This window comes from Bicyclus anynana, chromosome 3, assembly GCF_947172395.1.
Source record: "Bicyclus anynana chromosome 3, ilBicAnyn1.1, whole genome shotgun sequence".
Lineage (NCBI taxonomy): Eukaryota > Metazoa > Arthropoda > Insecta > Lepidoptera > Nymphalidae > Bicyclus > Bicyclus anynana.
In genome coordinates this window covers 4,213,676-4,239,912 of record NC_069085.1, presented here as the reverse complement: position 1 = coordinate 4,239,912, position 26,237 = coordinate 4,213,676, and the positions used below count along the sequence as shown (strand labels likewise).

At 36.6% G+C, this 26,237-nt stretch overlaps 2 protein-coding genes across 2 annotated transcripts; one reads left to right on the top strand and one right to left on the bottom strand.

Moving 5' to 3' along the window:
- The first annotated feature begins 3,231 nt into the window (after positions 1 to 3,231).
- On the top strand, positions 3,232 to 15,705 carry LOC112052242 (venom serine carboxypeptidase-like). The gene is made up of 8 exons (XM_024091249.2): positions 3,232 to 3,418; positions 6,041 to 6,360; positions 8,651 to 8,769; positions 9,233 to 9,397; positions 12,259 to 12,426; positions 13,224 to 13,483; positions 13,982 to 14,113; positions 14,768 to 15,705. Exons 1-8 carry the CDS (start codon positions 3,381 to 3,383, stop codon positions 14,889 to 14,891), a joined length of 1,326 nt encoding a protein of 441 aa, XP_023947017.2. The 5' UTR covers positions 3,232 to 3,380; the 3' UTR covers positions 14,892 to 15,705.
- An 838-nt stretch (positions 15,706 to 16,543) lies between these two features.
- Positions 16,544 to 25,717, bottom strand: LOC112054444 (venom serine carboxypeptidase). The gene is made up of 8 exons (XM_052891330.1): positions 25,448 to 25,717; positions 24,541 to 24,869; positions 23,708 to 23,820; positions 23,014 to 23,184; positions 21,875 to 22,042; positions 21,142 to 21,401; positions 19,872 to 20,003; positions 16,544 to 19,023 (listed from the first exon to the last, which is right to left on the bottom strand). Exons 1-8 carry the CDS (start codon positions 25,477 to 25,479, stop codon positions 18,642 to 18,644), a joined length of 1,587 nt encoding a protein of 528 aa, XP_052747290.1. The 5' UTR covers positions 25,480 to 25,717; the 3' UTR covers positions 16,544 to 18,641.
- Between the last annotated feature and the right edge of the window lie 520 nt (positions 25,718 to 26,237).

The following is a 26,237-nucleotide window of genomic DNA, read 5'->3' as shown; positions in this document are numbered from 1 at the left end:
AAAATTTCAAATCGGATGTTATTTTCCAATTTTAATTTGTAGTTCATCCAATGGAGACCATCCGCCATCCACCATCCCATAAGCTGTTCTTTTTGGGTTTTTTGTTTTCTTGTTTGCTGATCCTTTCCTTTATTAGAATAAACAAAACATAAAAAATACTCAAGTCGGTCAAGCAGTTTGTAGGTTTCTATAGTTAACAAGGAACCCAAATAGTGCGCCATATTCATCGGTTTGTTTGTCAGTCCGCGGACTTACCTCAGAGACTATTACTACTAGAAAGCTGTAATTTAGCATGAGTATGTGCTTACATTAAAAATGTCAACAAAGTCGTAAAAATAAAGTCCTGATAAACATTATCTTACGAGTAACATAAACTCCAATAATACTTGATCTATCCAACGATACCACTTAAATAAAACCCCCAACCCCTAAAATAGCCCCACAATATGAGATTAAAAAGTAAATAAACTTCATCCCCACTTTGCGGAGGTACCCTAAAAAGACGGACATGGCGAAACTATAAGGTTTCCTCGTGGACTATGAAACCCTAATAGTTATGACAAAATATATAAACCAGCTAATAACTTAATAAATGTTATCGCCAGATGAGTAAAACTGGATATAATTAATGGATTGAACTGGATGAATTAATTGAGTAAGAATAATATATTTTCCAGCTTCTTAATCTTATTTGAAGTCAGTCCAAAATAAGATGAATCTCCAATCGAAATAATCTGGAACACCCTGTGCAAACGCCGCGAACAGGTATAGGGTACCAACGACCTGCTTAGCATAAAAGTGCTCCCACGCTCCCTACATTTCGCGATAGATTCTTGCACGCTCTTAAAATGTGATTTGCTCTATATTTAGGATGTTGATAGTAAAACAAACACCGATGCGTTACAGTTGCGACGTGCGTTGCATACGATAGTAGGTGATCACTTATTGCTTACAACTCGCCGTGTGAGTACAACTTCCCACGGTCGACGGTTTTTTCTCGACTCGTAAAACCTAATTGTACATTCAAAATACGTTTGCGCGATATCGGCGATCTGCCAGATAAAGAGGCGGCATTCGAAGACGATCTTCTTGTAGGTACTATCAATAAATGATTTTTCCTCAATGCTAGTAGATATATGACTCTTGTGTTGGTCTTTTATTTTTTTTAATTAAAAAACGACTGGACCGATTTTAAAAATCCCTTCACCAATGCATACCTACATTATCAGGGAGTTACATACTACCTACATATTATTATATATTATTCCCTTATTCCATGGGAACGGGAATTACGCAAATGAACTGTGGAGTTCTGCTGAATATAATGCTGAATATGTAATAATATAGTAGAAACTAGCGGACGCCCGCGACTTCGTCCGCGTGAAACCCTATTACTACCCTTACCCCTACCCAACCCTACCCCTATCCTACCCCTAACCTACCACCACACTACGGCGACGAAAGCTTAAAAATGGAGTATCTTCTTCCGTTTTCTCAACATTTCCTTTCACTGCTTTGCTCCTATTGATTGTAGCATGATGAAAAGTATACTATAACCTGCCCAGGAGTATGAAGAATAATTGTACCAAGTTTTGTTAAAATCTGTCGAATAGTTTTTGTTTCTATAAAGAACATACAGACAGACAGACAGACAGACAGACAAAAATTTTACTGATTGCATTTTTGGCATCAGTATCGATTACTTATCACCCCCTGATAGTAATTTTGGAAATATATTTCATGTACAGAATTGACCTCTCTACAGATTTATTATAAGTATAGATTATATTATTTTTTGGGGAAAAGTATTTTTTATAATTTTGATATATTTGGTAGATAAATTCAAATTCGTTTATTTTAAGTAGGCTTAGTTCACAAGCAAAACGTCGTCAAGTTTATTTAATACTAGCGGACGCCCTTAGACCTCTTTAATCCAGCCCTTACAGTAGTATCACTGCAACAATTGAGTAACTTCTCCCGTTTTCCCAACATTTCCCTTCACTACTCCGTTCCTATTGATCGTAGCGTGAAGAAAAATATACTATAACCTGCCTAGGAGTATGAAGAATAATTGTACTAAGTTTCGTTAAAGTTCGTCGAGTAGTTTTTGTTTCTATAACGAACATACAGACAGACAGACAAAAATTTTACTAATTGCATTTTTGGCATCAGTATCGATCACTAATCACCCCCTGATAGTTATTTTGGAAATATATTTCATGTACAGAATTGACCTGTCTACAGATTTATTATAAGTATACATATAGATATATAGGTACTCTACCACCGGTATCTGAATCCAATGTGCAATAAATATTTAGCTTCCCTCCAACATCCCCTTCTTTTAAAAGGACGGATGCCTGGTTCTGTGGTTACTATTGTCAGTTATATTTCAATGACACACTAATAGAGCTTATACCCACCACTCTGCTACTAAAGTGGATACATTGAAATAGGCTGATAAGTTATGAATATATTGATTGAACCAAATCTATACTTATAATAAAATTCATTGTCGAATTCTGTACATTGAAAATATTTTGAAAAAAATAGATGGAGGGCACTATAAAAGCCAATTTTTTTTTTTAATTTCCGTGTACGTTTTTTTTTGTTGACTGGGCATCACACTGAAACTACTAAATCAATTCAAATGAAATTTGGTACGATTCGCTACACACATAAAACGAAGAAGAAAGGTATATACTTAGGTAAAAAAGGTATATAGATAGGATACTTTTTATGTTAAAAATAAAATCAGAAGGGGCTGAAATAGGGGTTGAAAGTTAGTATAAAAAGTCTTTCATTTTCAAGTTTTACCTGGACAAATCAGTATGTGTACCTACTACCAGAAAAATACTAAAAATAATGTCCAGGTTGGATCGAGCTTGCCTAGAAGATAAGTGTTAGGAAATACAGGGAATTTCACATATTCGCTGTACTTATTAGTTATTAGGAACGTCAATGCTATTTAAGAGATCAATGAGCATCGTCATATTCTATGGCAACGTACCTATAGGCTACTTTTTATCGCGGAAATATCTATGGTTCACGCGGGATTTGTGAAAAACAGAAATTCACGCGGACGTAGTCACGGGCTTCTGCTAATCGTAAGTACAGTTAGTCATTACTTCTATTGACTTAAAGATTAGCTCGTCATGCTAATAGGCAATTATAACTATAAATTATTATCTATCTTTGTAGAATTGCTTACGAATTATATTGGTGATATACTCGTCTGCCATTGTAATATGTACTTACTATGTTATGTGTTATGCATCACACTTCGTTATTAAATATCAAACACTTGATAATTCATCAGTGACTAACTGAGTGTGCTGTAGAAAGTGTATCTTAAATTAAATATATTTTTCATATTAACAATGGGAATTTGTGTAAGGTTCTTACAACTTATTGCTTGGTAAATATATTCTTAATTATATTTTTTTTATCTTAATTAACTAAGAAAATTATATTCAGTGTCAAATTTAAATTTTATTTATTTCAATTAGGCTTAATTTACAAGCGCTTTATAAACGTCAGGTGATATTATAAATAATGGAGATGATAATTTTGAAAACTTGAAATGTAAGTTACGAGGGTTCCAAAGCGATCCGATTGATCCGAGAAGAGCCCACAACTAACTAGTCAGACAAATATTACAGCCAGTGTCACTCCAACATCTATACTATACTAATATTATAAAGAGGTAAAGTTTGTAAGTTTGTAAGTTTGTCACATTTTTTAAATGGGGTAATCTTCGGAACTACTGGTCCGATTTTAAAAATTCTTTCACCAGTAGAATGCTACATTATCGGGGAGTGCTATAGGCTATATTTTATATTGGTATCATATATATTAGCCGAGTTATCACAGTTTTTGTCATACAGGTCGGACTGAAAATCCTCTTAAACAGACTTATTCGCATGCGCTGCCTTAACTATTGTGTAAAATTGAAATTAATGTATGGAGACTTTATGTATCTTTAAAAGTTCTACAAAAAAGTCCGCGACACCATATATCTATCTTCTATATATTAGCAGATATAGTACCTTTTGTGTTTTAAAAATTATTAATTTTATATACTTAGATTTAAGTCATTATTTATACAACTAAACTTTAATCCTTATTAAAATAAATTATTTAATAATCACAAAGATATTATGGGGATAAGATTTGCCCTTTACAGTATGTTAATTACTTAAATAGTTTCGGAGATAATACAAAATTTCTAAAAGACGCAGAAATTCCGCTATATGACGCCCGGCGCTTTCATTTACGTAGTTCCCGTTCCCGTGTGAATATGGGGATCAAACATAGCCTATGACACTCGCAAATAACGTAGCTTTCTATTGGTAAAACAATTTTCCAAATCGTTCCAGTAGATCCAGAGATTACCTCCTACAACCACACGAACTTTACCTCTTTATATTATTAGCATAGAAGTCTCTATTTCTCTTGGTCATACCACCACTCTCGAAGCACTGGACCGATTTTGCTAAGGGTAGGAGTAAGATAGAGAAGTTACAGGGTAGGGTAGGGTACGGGTAGGGAAGCGTAGGGGTAGTGTAGGGGTAGGGTAGGTTTAGGGCCGGGTTTAGGGTAGTGGTAGGTTGGGTAGTGGTAGGGTAGAGGTACGGGTAGGATAGGGAAGTGGTAGGGTAGGGGTAGGATAGGCGTGAAATAGGGGTACGGGTAGGATAGGGGTAGGAAAGGGATAGGGTACGGGGAGGGTAGGGGTAGGATGGGGGTAGGGTGTAGGTAAGGTAGGGGTAGGGTAGGGGTAGGTTTGGGGTAGGGTGGGGGTAGGGGTAGGGTAGGGTAGGGTAGATGTAGGGGTTGGGTAGGGTAGGGTTGGGGTAGTGGTAGGGTAGGGTAGGGGTAGGGTAGGGCAGGGGTAGTAGTAAAGTTGACATCGAAATTTACGCGGACGAAGTCGCGGGCGTCCGCTAGTAAATATATAAGTAGGAAGGATTATTAAAAAGTAGGTACCCTATAAATTGGTAAACCCCAAATGTCTTCAAGCAATTAAATATATTTTTTAACTAGCAGACGCCGCGCGGTTTCACCCGCGTGGTTCCCGTACCCGTGGGAATACGGGGTTATTATATAGCCTATAGCCTTCCTCGATAAATGGGCTATCTAACACTGAAAGAATTTTTCTAATCTAGGACCAGTAGTTCCTGAGATTAGCGCGTTCAATCAAACAAACAAACAAACAGACAAACTCTTCAGCTTTATAATAATTAGTATAGATAAGAATACTTATAATATAAAGTGAATAGTATCAATTTTCCTTTTTTCCCCTTCCAATCAACCACAGCGTTAGTGGGTATGACAATTATTGCTATAATAAAATATAATAATATACGGGCGGGGATCGAACCCGAGGACCTTTAAGCTAAAGTTTCACGCCATAACGTCATAAGTTGTTGACGTTTGTATTTACTTAGCTGGTATGGTGGAATAAAGAAACTTGAAGTCCGTTTATTCAGTCAGAACAATATGTTCATATTCGATATATGATCGGCAATAAAGTTAATATTTATTTTATTAATTTTATCAATAACTAAAACCTATAATAAAATGCTAAAGTGAATTTGTTTGTGTGCCACAATTTATCGCTAGAATTTGTCTATTCACCCTTGCTTACTTGTAAGAATCAGGAAACAGATTCGGGAGGAAATTCTAGTTCTTAGATATTAAACCTTGATAGCATAAATTTATAACACATAGATAGAGTGTAGTCGCAGGACTCGTAAGCCGTTTTCTGTGCCTCGAAATGGGAGCCCTTGACGCATCGCTACGTACGATAAGTACTAATTACGTGCGTGTCGTCGAGTGAAATTAGCTTAGCTCTTACGCTCACATATTCACAGAAGTAGCTAACATTTGGAGTGATGATTAGGTGATACGGGTCTATAGGTTATTCGTCTAAGCTTGATAGCAATAACACTCCTTTTTTGTACAGTCTTTTAACTTGTAAGTAGATACTGTCTTCACTATATTATGATGGTTTACTAAATCCTTTCATATTTTTCAGCCTCGCGTTCGTGAAGCCACTTTTAACGGAAGGATCTTGTCAGTCATGCCATATTTTGACTCCATTATTAAAAAATGGCCAAACATCTCAAGCTCGCGCCATCTCTGAAGTCGACAGTTCCAATTTTTTGGGAATAAGAAGTTTTTCTGGATTCCTCACTGTCAACGAAGAATATAATTCCAATCTCTTTTTCTGGTTCTTCCCTAAAGTTGTGATGGAGAAGTCACCATGGATAATATGGCTGCAAGGAGGGCCAGGGTTTTCTTCAATGAAAGGAGCATTCGATCTAATTGGTCCGATACAGGTGGTCAATGGCAAAGGTTGGCATTTATTTCACATTCACTAATAACTTTTGGTCGGACGATATCTAGGTAGTCCAGTAAATATCTTCCAAACCCTGTTAAATACTGCCTTCAAAAATGGAGATTTATTTTTGAAATCACAAAATTTCCTCTTCTTAAAGAATCTTATTGTAAAAATTCTGCAACACCAATCGCTTGAAGTTAAATTCCGTTTTTTATTATACCTATTATGAATTAAAATCTTTATAATGAAACTTTTGCAATAAATGTTTATTCGCGGGTATGAAATATTTGCACGTTGATTCTCTTTCTACGATCGCTAACGCTTCGAAAACTAGAAAAATGTATGGAAATGACAGATCTTGTTTTTAATCACGTGACCTGTCGATAGCAAATGTCATTCCCATACATCTTGCAAATCTATAATAAAATGAGTAGGTACTACATATACAGAATACAGATTACAGATACGTGTACGTGAATCTGTGCATGTATGATAATTCATGCACACTTCAAAAATTTATTAAAGCTAAAACGGAAAACACGCCATCGGTTGACGCCCAATCCTTCGTACTTAAAACTTATTAATTGTCACACATTAAACTTTGTGTAACAGACAAACGCTAGCGCGATGTGTCCTGGTGCAGTGACTTATAGTGAGAGACACGAAACAGCAGTTTTATTCGAAACTAGTGGACGCTAATCACTACTATTTAAAGTTCAATTATTAATCATAATGTTTTATGTTGTAATTATTGATCATAAATTGCTTAGTGTGGGAAATGGGCATGAGTTAGGTAATACATTTTAAAGGGATCCCTTAAACCTACAGCCAAGGTCACAAGTCCTGGGACCTGCTTGAAATGTTTCCTCTACCTCAAAATGATGGTACAATCACTGTCGCTGCTACCTGTGACATCATACTAGATTTGGTGTGTAATTTATTTTCTAAAAAAAATATTATTTTAAAAACAAAAAACCCGACTGCTTAATGAACTGAAAAGATAAAAACAAGTATCACAATATTTGTTAAAAGTTCTGACTAAATTCTTTATGTTGCCGCATGCGGTGACAAACATTGGTATTTCATTTCCCGGAAGAAATTATTTAACATCGTGAGGAAACCTGCTTATCAGAGAATTTCTTAATTCTGCCAATGCGCATTGGGCTAGCTTGGTGGACTATTGTCCTAACTCTTCTCATTCTGAGAGGAGACTCGAGTTCAGCAGTGAGCCGACTATGGGTTGAAAATATTATAATAAATGATTAAGAGAAATATAGTACCTAGCGTGAGAGGCTTAATTAAACTTTAATTTGTTTTTTTTTCTTGACGAACATTTTCTAATATCGGCTCATCATAAAATCCTACCTACTCGTATTTATTTTGATAGACCGGTTTTAATTATCTCACGTTTTATTATGTTAAAAAGGCAATAGGTAGGTAGGTACTAGTTTTTATACATCTTAAAAAATTAGCGCCGCTGTTGATGAGAAAAAACTAATTGCAGAGTTATATGCCCAAGTTATTCGTTGGTATCTACTTATATAAAAACAGCTATTATAAAAAGCGTCTCGTAGAAAGAGTTCCGTAGAAATAGCGAATCATTAGGTAAAGGTTAGCAAACAATAAACCCGTGCTGGCAATTGAACCTAAGACCTCTTTATCTGAAGACGAATAGTGACTTTTGCCAGTGCTGATAGAATCAGAAATGAGGAGATACGCAGAAGAATCGTCAAAGTTTATAAAAGAACCTATACCGTACTTATTTTCAAAACTCCCTTTATCTTCCAGGCCAGATGATTAGAGTAAGTTATAAAAACATCGTTACAGAATAGCTCTAGTGATTTGAAATGTTTAAAGTTTGAAAGCTCATTCCAGAATCCAGGAAAAGGAAAACAGAAATGAAAGTTTAGTCTAAAAAAGTCACGGACCCAAAACACATCAAAGTTTGTTGGCAGCTCCATTAATTATGAACACAGAATAGAATATTTACCGACTCGAGCTCAGCAGTAAGCAGAATATGGGTTGATAGTGATGATGATGATGATATTCTTTTTTGTAGAAAAATCTTCATACATTCAATAGGTACCGAAACTGGCACCGGTTTGGCGAGACAAAGAACTTTCGGCAAACTCTAACTGTACTGAATACCTAGTAATTATTAATCTAATTTGAAAAACTGATGAATCTATTCGGAAATAGCCCAGATCCGACAGAAAACTTTTTACGCACGTTTCAACACAAGAGCATCTTCAGGAGATGTTCAATTGTAAGGCAGACAAAAACCAAAACTTTATTAACTTACAGTAGCCGCCAGAAATGTGACATGGGCGGACGACTACTCCCTGCTGTTCATAGACAATCCGGTGGGAGCCGGGTTCAGCTTCACCGACGATGAGCGCGGATATCCGGACAATGAGGATGATGTGAGTACTATACTGTATCGTAAGATAACTATTTTTACAACTTACATAATCCGGACAATTGAGGATCAGGCGCTTTGAAACCTGCTACCTTCTAAAGCCACCATGGTTCAAACTCCATATTTTGCTTCCGTCCTTGTGTAGGTACCTATGGTAGGAGCATGGAGTTAATAGTCTCTCATTACCTGAAAACTATTACGTAGCCAAATGAGCAAAATTAATCGTTAAAGGCACATCAAATCAGCGCCGTGTATTATGCTTTTTGTGTAGACCACCGCATATGCTATGCTGTACAGTGTACATCCTTTCTTAAGGGCAGGCATTAGGGTAGTGTCTGAAACTCTTACATTTGAAAAAATTTATTTAAGTAGGTAGATGTAGTTAGTACCACAGAACAGAGTTCGCTAAAAGCTAACGCTTGGTTAGTACCAACGACATTGGTAGTAGGGACTGATTTGTTTAATAGGTTGGCAGTCAAATGCTGGAGTTTCTGCGCCAGTTCCTGCAAATTTTTCCCGAGATGCGAGCGGCGCCTCTCTTCGTGGCGGGCCAGTCGTACGCCGGCAAGTACGTGCCCGCGCTCGGGATACAAGTGCATCGACACATGGATAACAGTTCCATCAATTTTAAGGCAAGTAACTAACTTTTTTAGGATGTAGAGGTAGAGGCCAGCGCTTGGCTGCAAAGCCTGATGGTAAGCAATGATGCAGTATGGTGAAACGCGCTTTTTATTTATTTTTATTTATTATTATTCAACAAACAACACATTGAAATTAAGCCTAACCATAGTGCAACACAAACCACAGTTAGTTTTACTGTGCACTGGTTATTATTGCATAATACAATATTTAGGAACAAACAGACCATTATTAACAAACAGAAGAGGATAAATAAACAGATTAACAAACAGAAGAGGATAAATACCAAGAATAATCATTATAGGGTAGTTAAATAAAAGTTTGAGTGAACCGGTGCTGCGACGCTACACAGGCTGTCCCAAAAAATAATTCTTTAGTTTACGCTTATGTACGTTCGTGAGTATATTGGTATCTTTTAGAAGATTCTTTACCGCATCCGGAAAATTAATCCGGCTTGCCTAGGTGTCTATTCATTCTTGTCTTAAAGGTACCCATGTTGTAGGTGAATACGGTAGCTAAAAGGGGATTCCACATCTTTACAATACAAATCAGGAACGAAGAGCTAAAAAAGGTTCGCAGGTAAGAGTCCAAGGGACACCAACTATATATGGATGCAGATGCTGCTATGCCTGGCATCTATGATAAAAAGGTGAAGGAGGAACTAGATCCAAAAGTTACTGCGTGCGCTCTCCGAAATAAATCTATGGACTTCTGCTCAATAGAAGACTCAAAGGTACTAAGCGAGCGAAATTCTGAGAATCTGCGTGATCAGATGAGAAACCAGGAGAATTAACGTCATAACTCAACAAGTAGGCGGTCTTAGAGGAACTACTCTTTAGGGAGGGAGGGCTATCGCTAGAGGCAGCCGTACCTTTGGATGTAAGGACCCGGCAATCCAAGACGCCATGTCTGTAAGAACGCCCTATTGGACCTTAGACCTTGGCATCGGGAATAATTATATAATTTTCTAAATAGTGTACACTTTTATTAGATTAGATATAGCCCAGTGGATATGATAGCCCAGTAGAAATGAACTCTGCTTTCGATTTTGAAGGCATAGGTTCGAATCCGGTCCGGGGCATGCATCTCCAACTTTTTAGGTGCATTTTAAGAAATTAAATATCACGTGTCTCAAACGGTGGAGAAAAAACATCGTGAGGAAACCTGCATATCTGAGAATTTTCTTAATTGTCTACGTGTGTGAAGTTTGCCAGCGTGGTGGTGGCTTGGAGACTCGTGCTCAACATTGAGCCGAAAATGGGTTGCTAGTGATTATTAGATTAGTCATTAAAATTTCCTAACGTCATCAACCCATATTCGGCTCACTGCTGAGCTCGAGACTCCTCTCAGAATGAGAGGGCCAAGGCCATTAGTCCACCACGCTGGCCCAATGCGGATTGGTAGACTTCACACACGCAGAGAATTAAGATAATTCTCTGGTATGCAGGTTTCCTCACGATGTTTTCCTTCACCGATTGAGACACGTGATATTTAATTTCTTAAAATGCACACTACTGAAATGTTGGAGGTGCATGCCCCGGACCGGATTCAAATCCACACCCTCCGGAATCAGAGGCAGAGGTCATATCCACTGGGCTATCACGGCTAATTTCCTAACACCATAATACTTTTCAAATTTTGGGGGAAAAAAGACAAATGAATCTACTTTAACAGACAAATGTAACCTGTAACCACGTTTACCGGTTTAATTTCTGTGGTCTTGAATAATTTTGAACGTGTATAAGAATATCCTATTAGCATATTATGTTAGGTTGTAATACTAAATGCGGTAGATATCCTGTGGAAAGAGCCCTGTAAATGTTATAAGCTATAAGTATAGAGTTCATCGGCCCAGAAGTACCCAGTTCTATTAAGGTAATGGCACAAAATATTACCTACGTGTAGGTAACTACTTAATGGTCTTCCCTAAGAGATCGCCGCACCTTACTATTTATTTATACAGTAAGTATCTACACAAGCACGCATATTTTACCTAAAGGTTTGACACATAACATCATTATTAATGAGTAGCGAACTGCCAAGGCATTCTGTAAAGTTACAGCGCTGTGACAGCGTTGGTTTCCAAGGAAACTTCGTTGTTAGTGACATTTTTTTTGACTTCCCATAGACATAAAGTTCAAATTCTAATAAAACTTTATATATGCGAACATTACATCGATGATTATAAAATAGCGGAATCACACGGGCTATAGCGGCGTTAGAGACAGCTCTATTACATCGATCGCACCTTTACTTTACCGGACGGTAATCTCAAGTGATTATTGACGGAGTTTATGTGCCCACTAGTTTTAACGGTGAGGGTGAACTTACGGTGTTCTAGTGGATAGTTAGTTAAGTTCTTAAACCAAATTGCATAATTACATAGGTATACTTAAGTATTCATTACTAGCTGACGCCCGCGACTTTGTCCGCCCTTAGACCTCTTCAATCCAGCCCTTACAGTATCGCTGTAAAAATGGAGTAACTTCTCCCGTTTCCCCAACATTTCCCTTCACTGTTCTGCTCCTATTGATCGTAGTATGGTTAAAAGAATACCTGCCCAGGTGTATGAAGAATAATTGTACCAAGTTTCGTTAAAATCCATCCAGTAGTTTTTGTTTTTATAACGAACATACAGACAAAAATTTTACTGATTGCATTTTTGGTATCAGTATCGATCACTAATCACCCCCTAATAGTTATTTTGGAAATCCATTTCATGAACAGAATTGACCTCTCTACAGATTTATCATAAGTAGGTGCTTATAGAAGATAGGTAGGTATATCATAAACAGACGCGGCGTAAACTGTTCAGTTTGACTTACCTGTTTTTTTTTAATTTTTCTCATTTCAGGGGGTCATGATTGGAAACGGCCTAATAGACCCTCGGAGCATGATGCATTACAGCGAGCTATGCACAGTGCTCGGTATCCTGGACAGCGGACAGATCGAGGAGGTCAAGGCCCTCGAGCAGTCCGTTGTTTACTTGATAGACAATAAAAACTGGACCCTGGCATCCGAGGTATGACGTATGCGTAGCCATTAATGATCGCTTTTTATATGGATTTGTAATGCCGCTGCCACATGCAAGAGTGGCGTGGGAAGTAACGAGAAAAGTGAGCAGGGAAGTGTGTGGCCATGTTAATTGTCCTGCGAATATTCTTGCGAGTGTGTATTTCTTTCTTCCAAAAAACTTTGAGTACCTAACAATTTTTAGTACGGCGGGAAGTTGGTGGTGTCACAAATAAACCCTTGCCTTGTACAGCACATTACACATTAAGCCGTCGTTCGCGGTCGTTATCTATAGCACAGAATATTTGTCTAGTCAGTAATACTGTGTCAATAGCAACAGTGATCGTTGACGAGTCAAACATTATGATTTATGACCTTAAACCCCGTCAACCTATAGAAGAAGCGTAGTACTGCGCTTATTAAGCTCCAAATTCCCTTTTCTATAGAGGGAGGACCAGTGGACCGAAGACACTATAGCCATATATTTTGTATGACCAATATTCCCGTCTATGCTCCTGTTAATGATAAACGAAATGATCATGTTATCGACTATGTCACGGATTGACCGTGTCTACCACCCTACGGACAAAGACTTAGTTTTATCATTTAGCGTTCCAGTACGTTGCCGCGTAGAATTCGTCGGAGTTATGGGACTTGGGTTCTACCCATACCTCTTCAATGTTAGCCTGCTTCCATATTGGACCTTATCGTCACTTAACATTAAGTGAGATCGCAATTAAAGGCTAATTTGTCAAGGATTAAAAAAAGATTTCACTATTGTACCTAGTAGGTACTAATTTGTTCCAGGCATTCAACGCCACAATAGAATTCATCAAGACACACAGTGGCGTCAGTGTTTACAACTACCTAAAGGATCCGGACAATTCTGCCCCGGAGTTTGAGGTGTTCCTCTCGAGGCCTGACGTCAGAGATTGGCTGCACGTCGGCAATGCCAGCTTCGACTACAACAACCAGCTGGTGTACGAGAAGATGTTGCCTGACATCATGAACACGACCAAACCTTGGCTGGAAGAGTTGTTGGAGCATTATGGTGTTATGTGTTATAGGTAAGCTAGAACCTGGATACTTAGATAGCTACACTGCAGTAGCTACTTCGCCTTCGTAGAAATAAATTAAAAAAATAAAAGCAACTGTTACTCTTTATCAGCAACTTACCAGTAAAAAAAAACAGGCCAGGCGTTTAGTGAGCTGTGGGTCTATGGGACTCTCAAGGGAATCTAAACCCATAGGGTATTTCCCATTAACCTAAAACTATGATGGCAAGTAACATCGATAAAGACCACGAACACCCTGTCTACAAGATAAAGTCTCAAAACTATATATAAGTATAGGTATATATAACTATATATAAGTATACATAAAAAATTAAATCTTAAAAAACTAGGGGTTGGAAATTTGGGAAAAGCTCTGGAAAAAACTGGGCGATTCGATTCGTGATTTCGAACTACTTTTATTGATTGATTTTATTGATTTTTTATACGGAACCCACGGTGGGCGACTCGCGCTTGGCCGGTTTTTTTAAATATGAATTTATTATTTTGTAGCGGTCAGCTGGACATCATATTGGCGTACAGTTTGTCAAAGCACACGTACAACGCGCTGCAGTGGTCGCGTCGGTTGGAGTACGAACTGGCCAAACGTGAGCCCTTGCGAAGTGCTGAAGGTCCAATTATAGGGTATGTAATCATCAACGATTTTATACCATTAGATATGTCACTAGCGCGTCGAAACTGAGGCGAATAAAAAAATTGTCATATTTACATTTAGTCTCATAGTAGGTAGTTTAGGTAAACAACGAAAGTTGGTTAAACAAATTAATCATAAATATTGTCGAGTTATTGTGTGTTCAGGAGGTGTTAAAACTATATATAACTATAAAATCCCTATCATTCTGAGATGAAAATCTCGTCTCAGAATGATAGGAGTTGGGCTAATAAGTAATAGTCCACCACGATGGCCCAATGCGGAGTCTAGAGGACGCAGACTTCACACACCTAGCGGAGGAGGCAGACTTCACACACCTAGTGTGTCCATAGGAGTTTCAACTAGGTTAAGCGTTATACGTACAAATTATACAAAATGCAAAATTCCTTTTTCAATAATTGTTCATATTGAATCTATAAGGTAAGTAATCCATTTTTTCGTTTATCCTACAGAATTTAGAAATTAACAAGTTATACAGATTTCTTCACGATTTTTTTCCTTGACCATAATTTTGCGATAGGTGATATTTCATTTTTAAAAATGCACATAGGTAGGTACCTAACAGAAAAGTTGGAAGTGCATGACAAAAAACGTTCAAAAGCTCCAAGAAATTAATCTCATTGCAGATACTCAAAAAATGGCGGAAACTTTGTAGAGGTGTTAGTCAGGAGCGCTGGCCACGGCACCATGGTAGAACAGCCAGAGGCGACCAAGGTCATAATGGACATGTTCATACAGCAGTTCAAATAAAGGGCTAAACCCACCATATTCCTAGCTAAAGGCCGGCTGCTCAGAGTTTGCGTTTTTGACAGTTTGAACGAATGGGCGATGTAACTTCGAACTGGCGTACAAGGTTGTTGAACTGTGCTGTTTCAAGGTTATGCCTACTGTTTGTCTTTGTAGTGCTAATAAAAAAATAAGCTAGTTGATTCATATCAAATTTAATATAAAATAATATATATAAATAATTTCCTGTAATACATGGAAAAAGGGTCCGACATATATCGATATTAATTACGTATTAGAAGTTAAGGATTTCTTACAAAACTTGAATTTAAAAATCATGTATTTTTAAATTTTCCAAACGTCGAAAACGTCCATTTTGTGACGTCATAAAGTTACTTGATGTACTAAACGTCAAACTAATTGTTAACTAACATTTTTTATAAGCGCTCCATTTGTTAGTGCTACGTCATGAAGCAGTTGAAATATAGACCACCATGGCCGACAGGCGTTTTGGCTCGTATTGTCAAAAATATATATTTTTTTAATCTAGTAGAACGATAATGAACAATTTCAGACCATTTAAAAAATGTGCCTATTGTAATTAAATGTTTGTCCATTTCGATCACAATCTGTCAGAAACGCAATCACTGAGCGGCCGGACTTTAGTATAAAGTATATATATATATAAGTCGGATGCAAACTTTATGAAGTCTCGGAAATCAGCGGCGGGGTCGTTAAACGCAGGTATACACAAAGTCAAGACCGCGTTACGTTACCGCTGATACCTAAAACCTTGTATTTAACTTAATGCACGATGTTCCGAAATATCATAAAATTAGCATTATATTTAATTTTTGGTTCATATTTTACTATTTATTATCTTTATGACTTCTATAGCCTTTTGTTTTATACAAAGAGATAATAAATCTTGTGAATGCTTAAGGTACCTACAATATTGAAAAATAATAAAATATTGGCATTTGTTTTGTATCAATATATTAAACTTTCAATAATTATGGATTATCTACATAATATAACAGTATAATTAATAATTATGATAAATAAAACTATTATTTGCTAACAATTTTTAACACAACAATTATTATAAATGTTATTAATATTATTTGTTGCAAAATAAACTTGAACTTGACCATTGTTTTACTGACTTAATCACTCTACAGTTGGTTTCATGTAGGATGGTGCGGGTGACAGTTCGTTTCACTCTTAAGTTTGCTACGATAATAGGACAGGCGACTGTCACCGCACCCATGCTATCTGAAAACACTTTAATCTTATAAAGTCGACATTTTGTGTATAAGTGTGTCTTATGTTTGTTCCTCCTTTGTGCAACGGCTACTGAAGCGATTTGGCTGAAATTTGGAATGAAAATTGATTTTACTCTGTATTAACACATAGGTTACTTTTAATTCCGTAAAACTACATGATTCCTTCGGGATTTGTGAAAAACTGAATTCCACGCGGACGAAGTCGTGGGCGTCCGCTAGTGTTATTATAAATATTATAAACGAGCGGGGACACCCGCGACTTCGTCCGCGTAGAATGCAATTATTAGTGGATCCATCCCATCGATGTATAACTTTACACTAGATAAGCCATCCGGAACTAATAATGAGATCATTAGAGTGTTGCTCGGCGAGCTAATGGCGTTTAGGCTAGGCGCTGTGAGGAGTAGAGTGTGCAATATAAGGACCGCAATTAAAACAACATCACTCCGAAACTACTGGATTAATTAAAATTAAACTTAGCACAACTTGAGGCCATACTACGAAGGACTTGGGATATTTTTTGTTGCGAAAATAAAAATAATAGTGAAAAGGGAATGAAATTAGTTTAACCTCTATTTATTATGTTTACATGGAAACTCCTTCATTATTCAAGTTTACAACGGGTGTATGGTTAAAAGTTCCTTTGAAGTAATTAATATACTCACAGGCATAATTATCCGCCCACTTTAATAAGCTCGAGTATACTAAAATGGGCGGATAATTGTGCCTCTGAGTATAGTTCGGTTAACTACTCTTATCCGCTCGTATGTAACTCCCTGTCCAAACAAATTAGGTGAGATCATACTAGAGCAGATTTGTATATTAAAAGAAACTTAACCCTTTTGGGGTAGAAATGCGAAAATCTTGAATCACATTATTTTTAATATTTGTCTGATATTACCTACAATAAATAAATTCTTTATAAATGTAACTTGAAAACTGAAGGACTTTTAATACAAACTTTGAACCGCTATTTCACTACTTTATATCTCTCAATATACATTCGGAGGCATAACTATCCGCCCACTTTAATATACTCGCGTCATGTTAAAGTGGGCGGATAATTGTGCCTCTGAGTATATTTGTAATTCGTCAGCATGTCATGTTGCGCAGTGTCCATGGGTAATAAACCTTATAATATACTCTTTGGTTGTACGAAATGGCGTTATATACGACTGTACATAATTATATGGTTTTGTATTATTTTTTTTAAATTATTGGTTGCGGTTTTTGAGATTATCATAAAGGTAGATAATGGGGATGATGACTAGGTTTGAATATATTGATTTTTATGATGCATTCGGATAATAAGGTCAATGTTAACTAATTTATACATAAAAAGCAAAGATTGACTGGATATTTGCAAAATAAATAAGATTATAAAATTTCAAAATCTATTAAAAAATCTCAAAATCTTTTATCGTAATTACATGAAATCCATATACTAATAATAATAATGATCGCAAATACCCTGTTACTTTTACAAAATTCCTTTACTATTAGCTTACTCTTAATTTATATACAATTGTTATTAAAAAAACCGTCATCATCCCTATTTAAGAAGTATTTTATAAGCTTGTCTTAATACAAAATTTTATCAAAATCGTCTCCTGAACTTACAGAATATCTAACAGTCTTCTATGTTCATACATTTTTTTTATTATATGTACAAAAACAAATTTATAACTATTAGCACCATTTATCTTTAACAACCATTGTATGGTTTTAATTCAAACATTTAAACTGCGGAGCTTCAAGTGATATTAGCAATCGCTTTATAACACATTTGCTCGTAAAGTATCGCTTATTTCACTAATTACAATATCGTAATGTATCTCATTACGCTAATGCCGTAATGTAAAGTAAAATGCACATGTGCCGTAATGTAATATAAAACCTTTGTCATCCTTTTAAAAATACCGTTACTTTTTAAATCATGGCAAAAAGTTCTCTCAACATTTTATGAATAAAATTAACTTTGTGAGATAATAAAAAACCATTTAATTCTTTTATTTTAATAATTTATGCATTTGTCTAAAAAAAACGCACTTCGTTATCTGTGCAAAAATGACAAGCGTATCAAAACGTCATCCTAAGGAAAACAGGCAAAGATGCAAATTCATTTTCAGAAAGTGTGTGTCCTCGCAAATGTGTTATAAAACGTCGTATGACGTACGTGCGCTTTGATAATTACAGCCTCTGCTTCCTTACTATAGCAATATCGCCTCGGCTGTAATTACTTAAGCTCTTATATAAAAATGTACTATTAGTTTTTCTTATTGCGTATTTTAGTTCTTACCCAAATCATTACCCTCAAGTCAGCCATTGACGGTCAATTATTCTCATGTTTCTGCAGCGCAAACGGCAGCTAAGACGTTTAATAAGTCAAGCCGTCATGCACGCAGCGACCAGTAAACGATCAGTTATAGTCGTGGGTGCTGCAGAAACGTGAGAATAATTGATCGTCAATGGCGTGCATCATGCACGCTTACGCGAACGTGAGTATATGATCATCACTAATATTATCACTTAAAGGCAAATTGTAATAATCATGTTCTCTTTTCCACCTCATTGTCATAATGCCGCCAACAACAATCCCCACCAACAACAACACATTCAAAACAACACTGACTATCAAACCGTTTTTAACTTCAGAAGCGTTTGATAGAACTTCAGAAGTACGCAAGTCTGAGTAATCTTGATACTTTGGGTTGGGGTCCAATAGTCTATAGTCTGGTGGTGTTGAGAAGACTTGGCCGCTGATGAAGTTGTGGACTATTTGTTTCGCTTGCGTCGGTTTGTCCAACGGTACCAAGTGACCAGCGCCGTTGACTTGTATTTCAGTGAAATTACCACCCGATTTGACATACCTGTGGACAAGTTAAAGGTTAGACCAAAATTACTTTTATCTAATCTCGTGTCATAATATTCCAATTATGAAATTAAAAAATATAATGTAATGGCATAGATTATTTACATACATATTGTAATAAATTAAAAAATTACATTATAACACTGCTTTTTGTATGGAAAGTGTGTTATAATCTTTTTACTATTATAGGACAGTTAGAGCTCTGAGTTCTTGGTCTTTTGTGCAGCTCTGAGTTCTTGATTTTTTAACAATGTTTTATTTATATTTTGTATTATAAAATTTCAAGTTGGTCAATTTTAATTAAATAATTAATTAATTTTATTAAAATTTATAAATTAATTATTAACAATTTGAACAGTACAGTAATTTAAATTGTGATGCAAATACGAGTATGAAGACATGGCCGTACGGGTGTCAATCTTTGCCTGTTGGTAACCATATTATAAAAACTCACTTCGTTCGTTTTATAAAATGCAACTTGTGCTTTAATGACCGTCATTATGCAACCGTTTCATAATCTACAATTTATTTATTTATTTATTATTCTACAAAAAACACATTTCAATTAAGCCATAGTGCAACAAAAACCACAGTTGGTTTTACTGTGCACTGGTTATTATTACATAATACAATATTTAAGAACAAAAATAATTAACAAACAAAAAAGAAGAAGAAATACTTTATTGCACACAAAACTACAATAAAAAGATAAATTAAACTCAGCATGCAAAGGCGAAAAAGAAGAAAAAACCAAGAATAATAATTATCGGGTAGTTAAAGTTAAGCGTACTATTTCGAGACTTCGATAAAAAGTGTCAGTATCAAACAGTAGCAAGCTGCTCTCACCCAGCAACAGTGCCGTTGAACCACCACGGCACGCGCGGAGCGTTGAGGAAGGCGCCCCTGCCGCTCCAGCGCCAGTCCCTGCGCCGGGCCGCCGCGCTGGGCACGCACGGCGCCGTCAGGTCCAGCTGACCGCTGCACGAGAGTTACACTCATGAATAAATGAAATTGTGGACTACAATAAATAATTAACAAAGAAAAACTTAAAAAAAGGTCTTATCGATAAAATTAGCAATCTGTTCTAACAACGTCTGGTTGCGTCACCCATTCTCGAAAGTCTGTCAGTCCCTTGGTGTTGACACAAGTCAATCATGAGCCAGTCAGTAACTAGTCGGTAAGGACAAGTAATTATAGACTAAGAGGTGCAATAAAATAACCAATATATTAAAACCTTGTAATTCTCGTCGTCACTCATTCGCTGATTTCCGTCAGTCCTCCGGCGTTGATGAATTAGTCAGCGATTGAGTCAGTGAGGACAATTTCTTACTGACACAATCGTTCACTTTCATTAATTGGGGTTACTTGTAAGAATACAAAACTTACCAATATATTACAACCTTGTAATTCTTGAGCAACGCGTCAATCTTCGGAGTGACAGGAAAAAGGAAGTCTGGCAGCAGCTTGGTGTGCACAATTTGGTTGGAGAAGGTGAACGCTATATCACCCACATGTAGCGCCTTTGCCACGTCAGGTTATGTCAACCTTTCGCCGAATTCCGTCAGTCCCCCGGCGTTGACGAATTAGTCAGCGATTGAGTCAGTGAGACAAGTAACAATACAAAACTTACCAATATATTAAAACCTTGTAATTCTCGAGCAACACATCAATCTTCGGAGTGACAGGGGAGAGGAAGTCCGGCAGCAGCTTGGTGTGCACAATTTGGTTGGAGAAGGTGAATGCTATCGCCCACATGAAGCGCCTTTGCCACGTCAGGCTATGTCAACCTTTCGCTTAATTCCGTCAGTCCCCCGGCGTCGACGAATTAGTCAGCGATTGAGTCAGTAAGACAAGTAACAATACAAAACTTACCAATATATTAAAACCTTGTAATTCTCGAGCAACACATCAATCTTCGGAGTGACAGGGGAGAGGAAGTCCGGCAGCAGCTTGGTGTGCACAGTTTGGTTGGAGAAGGTGAACGCTATGCCGCCCACATTAATCGCCTCTGCTATGTCAGGCCGCGTCACCCATTCGCCGAATTCCGTCAGTCCCCCGGCGTTGACGAATTAGTCAGCGATTGAGTCAGTGAGACAAGTAACAATAAAAATCTTACCAATATATTAAAACCTTGTAATTCTCGAGCAACACATCAATCTTCGGAGTGACAGGGGAGAGGAAGTCCGGCAGCAGCTTGGTGTGCACAGTTTGGTTGGAGAAGGTGAACGCTATGCCGCCCACATGAATCGCCTCTGCTATGTCAGGCCGCGTCACCCATTCGCTGAAGTCCGTCAGTCCCTTGGCGTCGTGAAGTACGTTGTATAGCTGATTTTGGTACGCTATGTCTTGGAGCTTGTCATATAGTTTTTCCCGTAACTGAAACCATCAATCTATACTAATATACTAATATTATAAAGCTGAAGAGTTTGTTTGTTTGTTTGTTTGATTGAACGCACTAATCTCAGGAACTACTGGTCCGATTGTAAAAATTCATTCAGTGTTACATAGCCCATTTATCGAGGAAGGCTATAGGCTATATATTATCCCCGTATTCCTACGGGAACGGGAACCACGCGGGTGAAACCACGCGGCGTCAGCTAGTTAATACATATAAATAAAATTAAAATGTCTATGATTTTAGAATTGCTATGATTATAGATATTTATTTATAGGTATTGTAGTAGCAATCTCTGGATCTACAGAACCGATTTTGAAAATTCTTTTACACGTTAAAGCCACGTTATTTTTGAGTATTTTAATCTTTATTGCATCCCCGTATTCCTACAGGAACAGGAACAACGCGGGTGAAACAGTGTCTGCTAGTAGGTACTGTCTAAAGAAGTACTTACATCGTGTGCAAGTACATTATCTCCTTTGTTGATAGCATGTTGATACTCCTCTTGCAAAGATCTGGCAGCGGCAGCCCCCTGCTCGTCCACTAAGCCCCAATTGTAGAACATTTGGGTGAAATCCACTATGCTTGAGCGGTCTGTCACCGGGTTGCCCATTATGAGACCCTGAAACAGTTTTCTATTAAACTTGGTTGTAAAAGATTGTTCGTTAGTTTGGTTTTGTAGTAGTAAACATTACAGAGCTACTATAGGGAAGTACTACCGTGCTAATATCTGTGAAATAGCATCACTGTTTCAGTCTAAAGCTAAAAACTCATCTATGCATCTCCTTGAGGCGTTCAGTAGGTATTCTTTGTATGAAACTCCATACTTTAATGTACACTAGGATACGCTGAGACCTTCTATAGGACCTTCTATATCTCTAGAGGTTACCTTTAAAAATATATGGACAAACGTGTTCATATAAACTGCATCTATAGAGTCATTGTGTTAAAATTACACGTGTATTTATTACGATTTAAAATTTACAATTGTATGTAGTATTTATAGTATACACAGGATATATGAATTGGTGTTAATTATTTTCGATGTGTGAGTTTATAAGAGTTATACCTCGTCGCCCTAAGATTTTTGAATTCGAGCGCGATACAAGTCCTAACACTAGAAGGTAATTGATCTGAGAGGATACGTAGTGGAAACGCGTCGCCCCTGGACAAACTACTTAACCGCTCCGTGTCTGCGCCGATATATGAGTTTTGAGCTTTAAGGGCTCAGACCAAATACCTATTTGTCTGAGTTCAAAGGTATTGATTGTATGCCCTAATAAATATTTATGAAGTGAAATCTCAAAATCTCAAAATAAACAGGGGATCTATATTTTTTTAGGGGGTCGAAATTTCAAATTGAAGGACTAATTCAAATGGGTTATCATAATATTTTATGAAAGAGACGTAGGTATGTACGGAACCGACCCGCCTCGTACTTGTCCGATTTTTTAACCGACTTCAAAAAAACGAGGAGGTTACAATTTTTTTTTATTATTCGATTTTATTATCAAACATTCAAACCATACAAAGCAAGTAGAATTTAGAAAAGCAAATGTAGTTTTCATTGAATAGGCTCCTTATAATATTTACCTGCAAGTTGATGGGGTGTTTAGCTTGGTGGTTTTCTTCCAATATCTTGGTCGCCAAAGCAGGCACGTACCTGCCGGCGTACGACTCGCCGGCGATGTACAGCGGAGCTTTACCTAGCTCGGGGTAAACCTGCACCAACTGTTGCACTGCCCTGTACAGATTGTCTGTATACTGGAACAAAAAAGTCAAAATCAAAATACATTTATTTCAATTAGGCTTAGTTTACTAGCACTATCAAATCATAATATCTCACATCTACTGCTGGAAGAAAGTCATTTAATAATGTACCAAGAAACATTTAATGCAATGTTCCCATGTGTATTCTATTCCTCTTTTAATATTAGCACCCTATACCTCAGACCAATTATAGAAGGACCTGTATCGCACTCATAGTCACGAACAAAATTGTCTGTAATTTTCTGAAGAAAACGAGCTTAGATTTGGTATATATCTTATACTAAACCAGAAGTTTTTGCCCGTTTTTTACACAATTTAATTACACAAAAAGGTATTTTTACGGAACACAATTACAACTATTTAACATCAATACTATAGAGACAGTTTCTTTAATAGCATTAGATCGTTGATCATATACTTTGACAGAAAAGTAACGTCTAGCGAGGCAGGTCCTATACAATAATTGGTGTGAGCCCTATACTCATTCTTACTCAGTGTACCTACTACTGTTACATACCATTTCCATGTTTCGAACAAATCCTTCATCTTTGTCTGTGAAACTGAACCCGGCTCCTACAGGATTGTCGATAAACACCATAGAGTATTCATCACACCATGAAGATTCACGTTCTAAAATTAAAACGTAAGGTAAAACTTCTATAAAGAAATCACAGATTCACCTAATCAAAATAACATGCTCACATACTTATACAAACAAGAGATAAAAAATAATAGTCATAAATACATGTAGATGATAATGGAGTATGTAAGGATATGACTTGTGCTACAAGTAACTCATATTAAATAGCACCTGATATTCAACAACCTCCATGGTGCAGTGATATGCGTGGCGGATTTACAAGACAGAGGTCCTGAACTTGATCTTTGGCTGGACTGATTGAGGTTTTCTTAATTGGTCTAGGTCTGTTGGCGAGTTACCACCCTACCGGCAAAGGATAGAAACTGAAAGGGGTGTTGTGTTAGCCCGCTTCTATCTTAGATTCCATCATTAGAGATAGTAGTCAAGGGCTAACTTGTAAAGAATAAAAAAAGTATCATCTCAGTAAAAGACCTCACTTTACATTTTAGAGTCAAATAATCTACAAAATCTTATCATATTATGTAGGTATGTTTAGCTACATAAAAATACTTCCTAATATTATCTGTCTTCTTATATGATATGGCGTTGATGATATAAATCAAATAGTATGACTAATATGACCCAATCAGTGACCCAATCAGTAAGCATCTCCCAAGTTAGGTACTTACCTGTTTCTTTAAGTTATTATGTTATCTCCAGCAATCATTAGTAAATGAAGATTATATCAATCACACATATGACTCACTCACTTTTTAACTCTTTCCTGTTAATATCATATTTAAATGGCCCAATCTCACTGAAGAGTCCAGCAAGACTAGTAGCTCCTGGGCCCCCTTGAAGCCATATAATCCATGGAGTCTTTGCTAGGTCTTTTGACACAGGGAAGTACCAGAAAAACAAATTAGAGTTATATCGCTCGTCAACTGTGAGGAAGCCAGAATAACTCGTGAAGTTGAGGAATTTGTTGGGGTCAACGGTCGATGCATTTTTGGCTTCTTGTAATTTGTTTTGCTTTATTAGCTGTGTAAGAATCAAGGCAGGGGTTGCAGCTACTGTTGTTGCTATGTAGATTAGAGTTCTGGAATAAATTATAACACTTAACACATACAGTAAAAAATAAGGTTGCAAGTATAAAAAAAACATAAATTTAGATTAAAACAGGTAATAGCTGCTAACTTCCTCCTACTAATATTGGCTGGGCAGTAACAACAATAAGAGAATAGAAGTGGAGTGTTAAAATGGCATTTAGTGCGCTACAGCAGTTTGTGCACTGTAGCAGGTGCCTGTATGACGTTCACAATACGTATTATTGTCGTTAATCGCTGCAAACTTTCAAGTGTGAAACAAACTGTCATGTCATTATTTAAAAAAATAAATGAGTTAACGGCATATTGCTTTAGCTCAGTAGGTACATTTATCATGAAGAATAAATATTTTTCATGATAAATGTAATATATATAATGTACCATTTAAAAGCCTTTAAAATTAAAGGCTTTTAAATGGTGCATTATCAAATAAATTAGCAAAGTGTTATCATGTTTTATCTCCTACCTCAGTCATTCTTGAAGCTCGTAAGTAAGCGAGCGATTGCACCATAAAAAATAATATTATAGTAAGATATTTCACTTTCACAACTAATTAAAATGATAAACTTACGTAAAAAGTGCAATTTCTCTTAAAAAATACATTGTTTACAAAGCACAAAAAGTCAAAAACATTGGATAAAATAGGTAAGATCAATTCACAATCGGTTTCTTTAACAAAAGTTCAACAATTGAGCACATCAATATTGCAAAATAATTAAAGAAAATTAGAAAAGAACGTCTATTATTATTATAGAGTTTATAGTTCCATTAAACCATAATTTTTGCATTTAATTAGGAAAAATATAAATTTTTAATGGTGCTCTTTCTTTGTCAGTCAATTGACATTTGACATTTTGTTTTTGTGACATAATATGTCAATTCAATAGCCACTGAGCTGCCACTGTAAAACACGAGTTTCTACTACTTGTAAAACATTTGATCTTGATACGAATTGCTGAAAGACCAATTACAAAAGGATCTGACTCGCTAGTTATCCGACGTGTAAAGAGACCTAAAAACTCAGACCAATTTTAGAAGGACCTGTATCGCACTCACAGACACGAACGAACTTGTCTGTCATTTTCTGAGGAAAACGCGCTTAGATTTTGTATATATCTTATACTAAAGTAGTAGTTTTTGCCCGTTTTTTACACAATTCAATTACACAAAAAGGTATTTTTACGGAGCTCTTTAACCGACGAACACGATTACAACTATTTAACATCGATACTATAGAGACAGTTTTTAAAATCGCATTAGATCGTTGATCATATACTTTAACAGAAAAGTAACGTCTAGCGAGGCAGGTCTTATACAATAATTGGTCTGAGCCTAAAAACGATTGTGTAGATTGTAGAAAT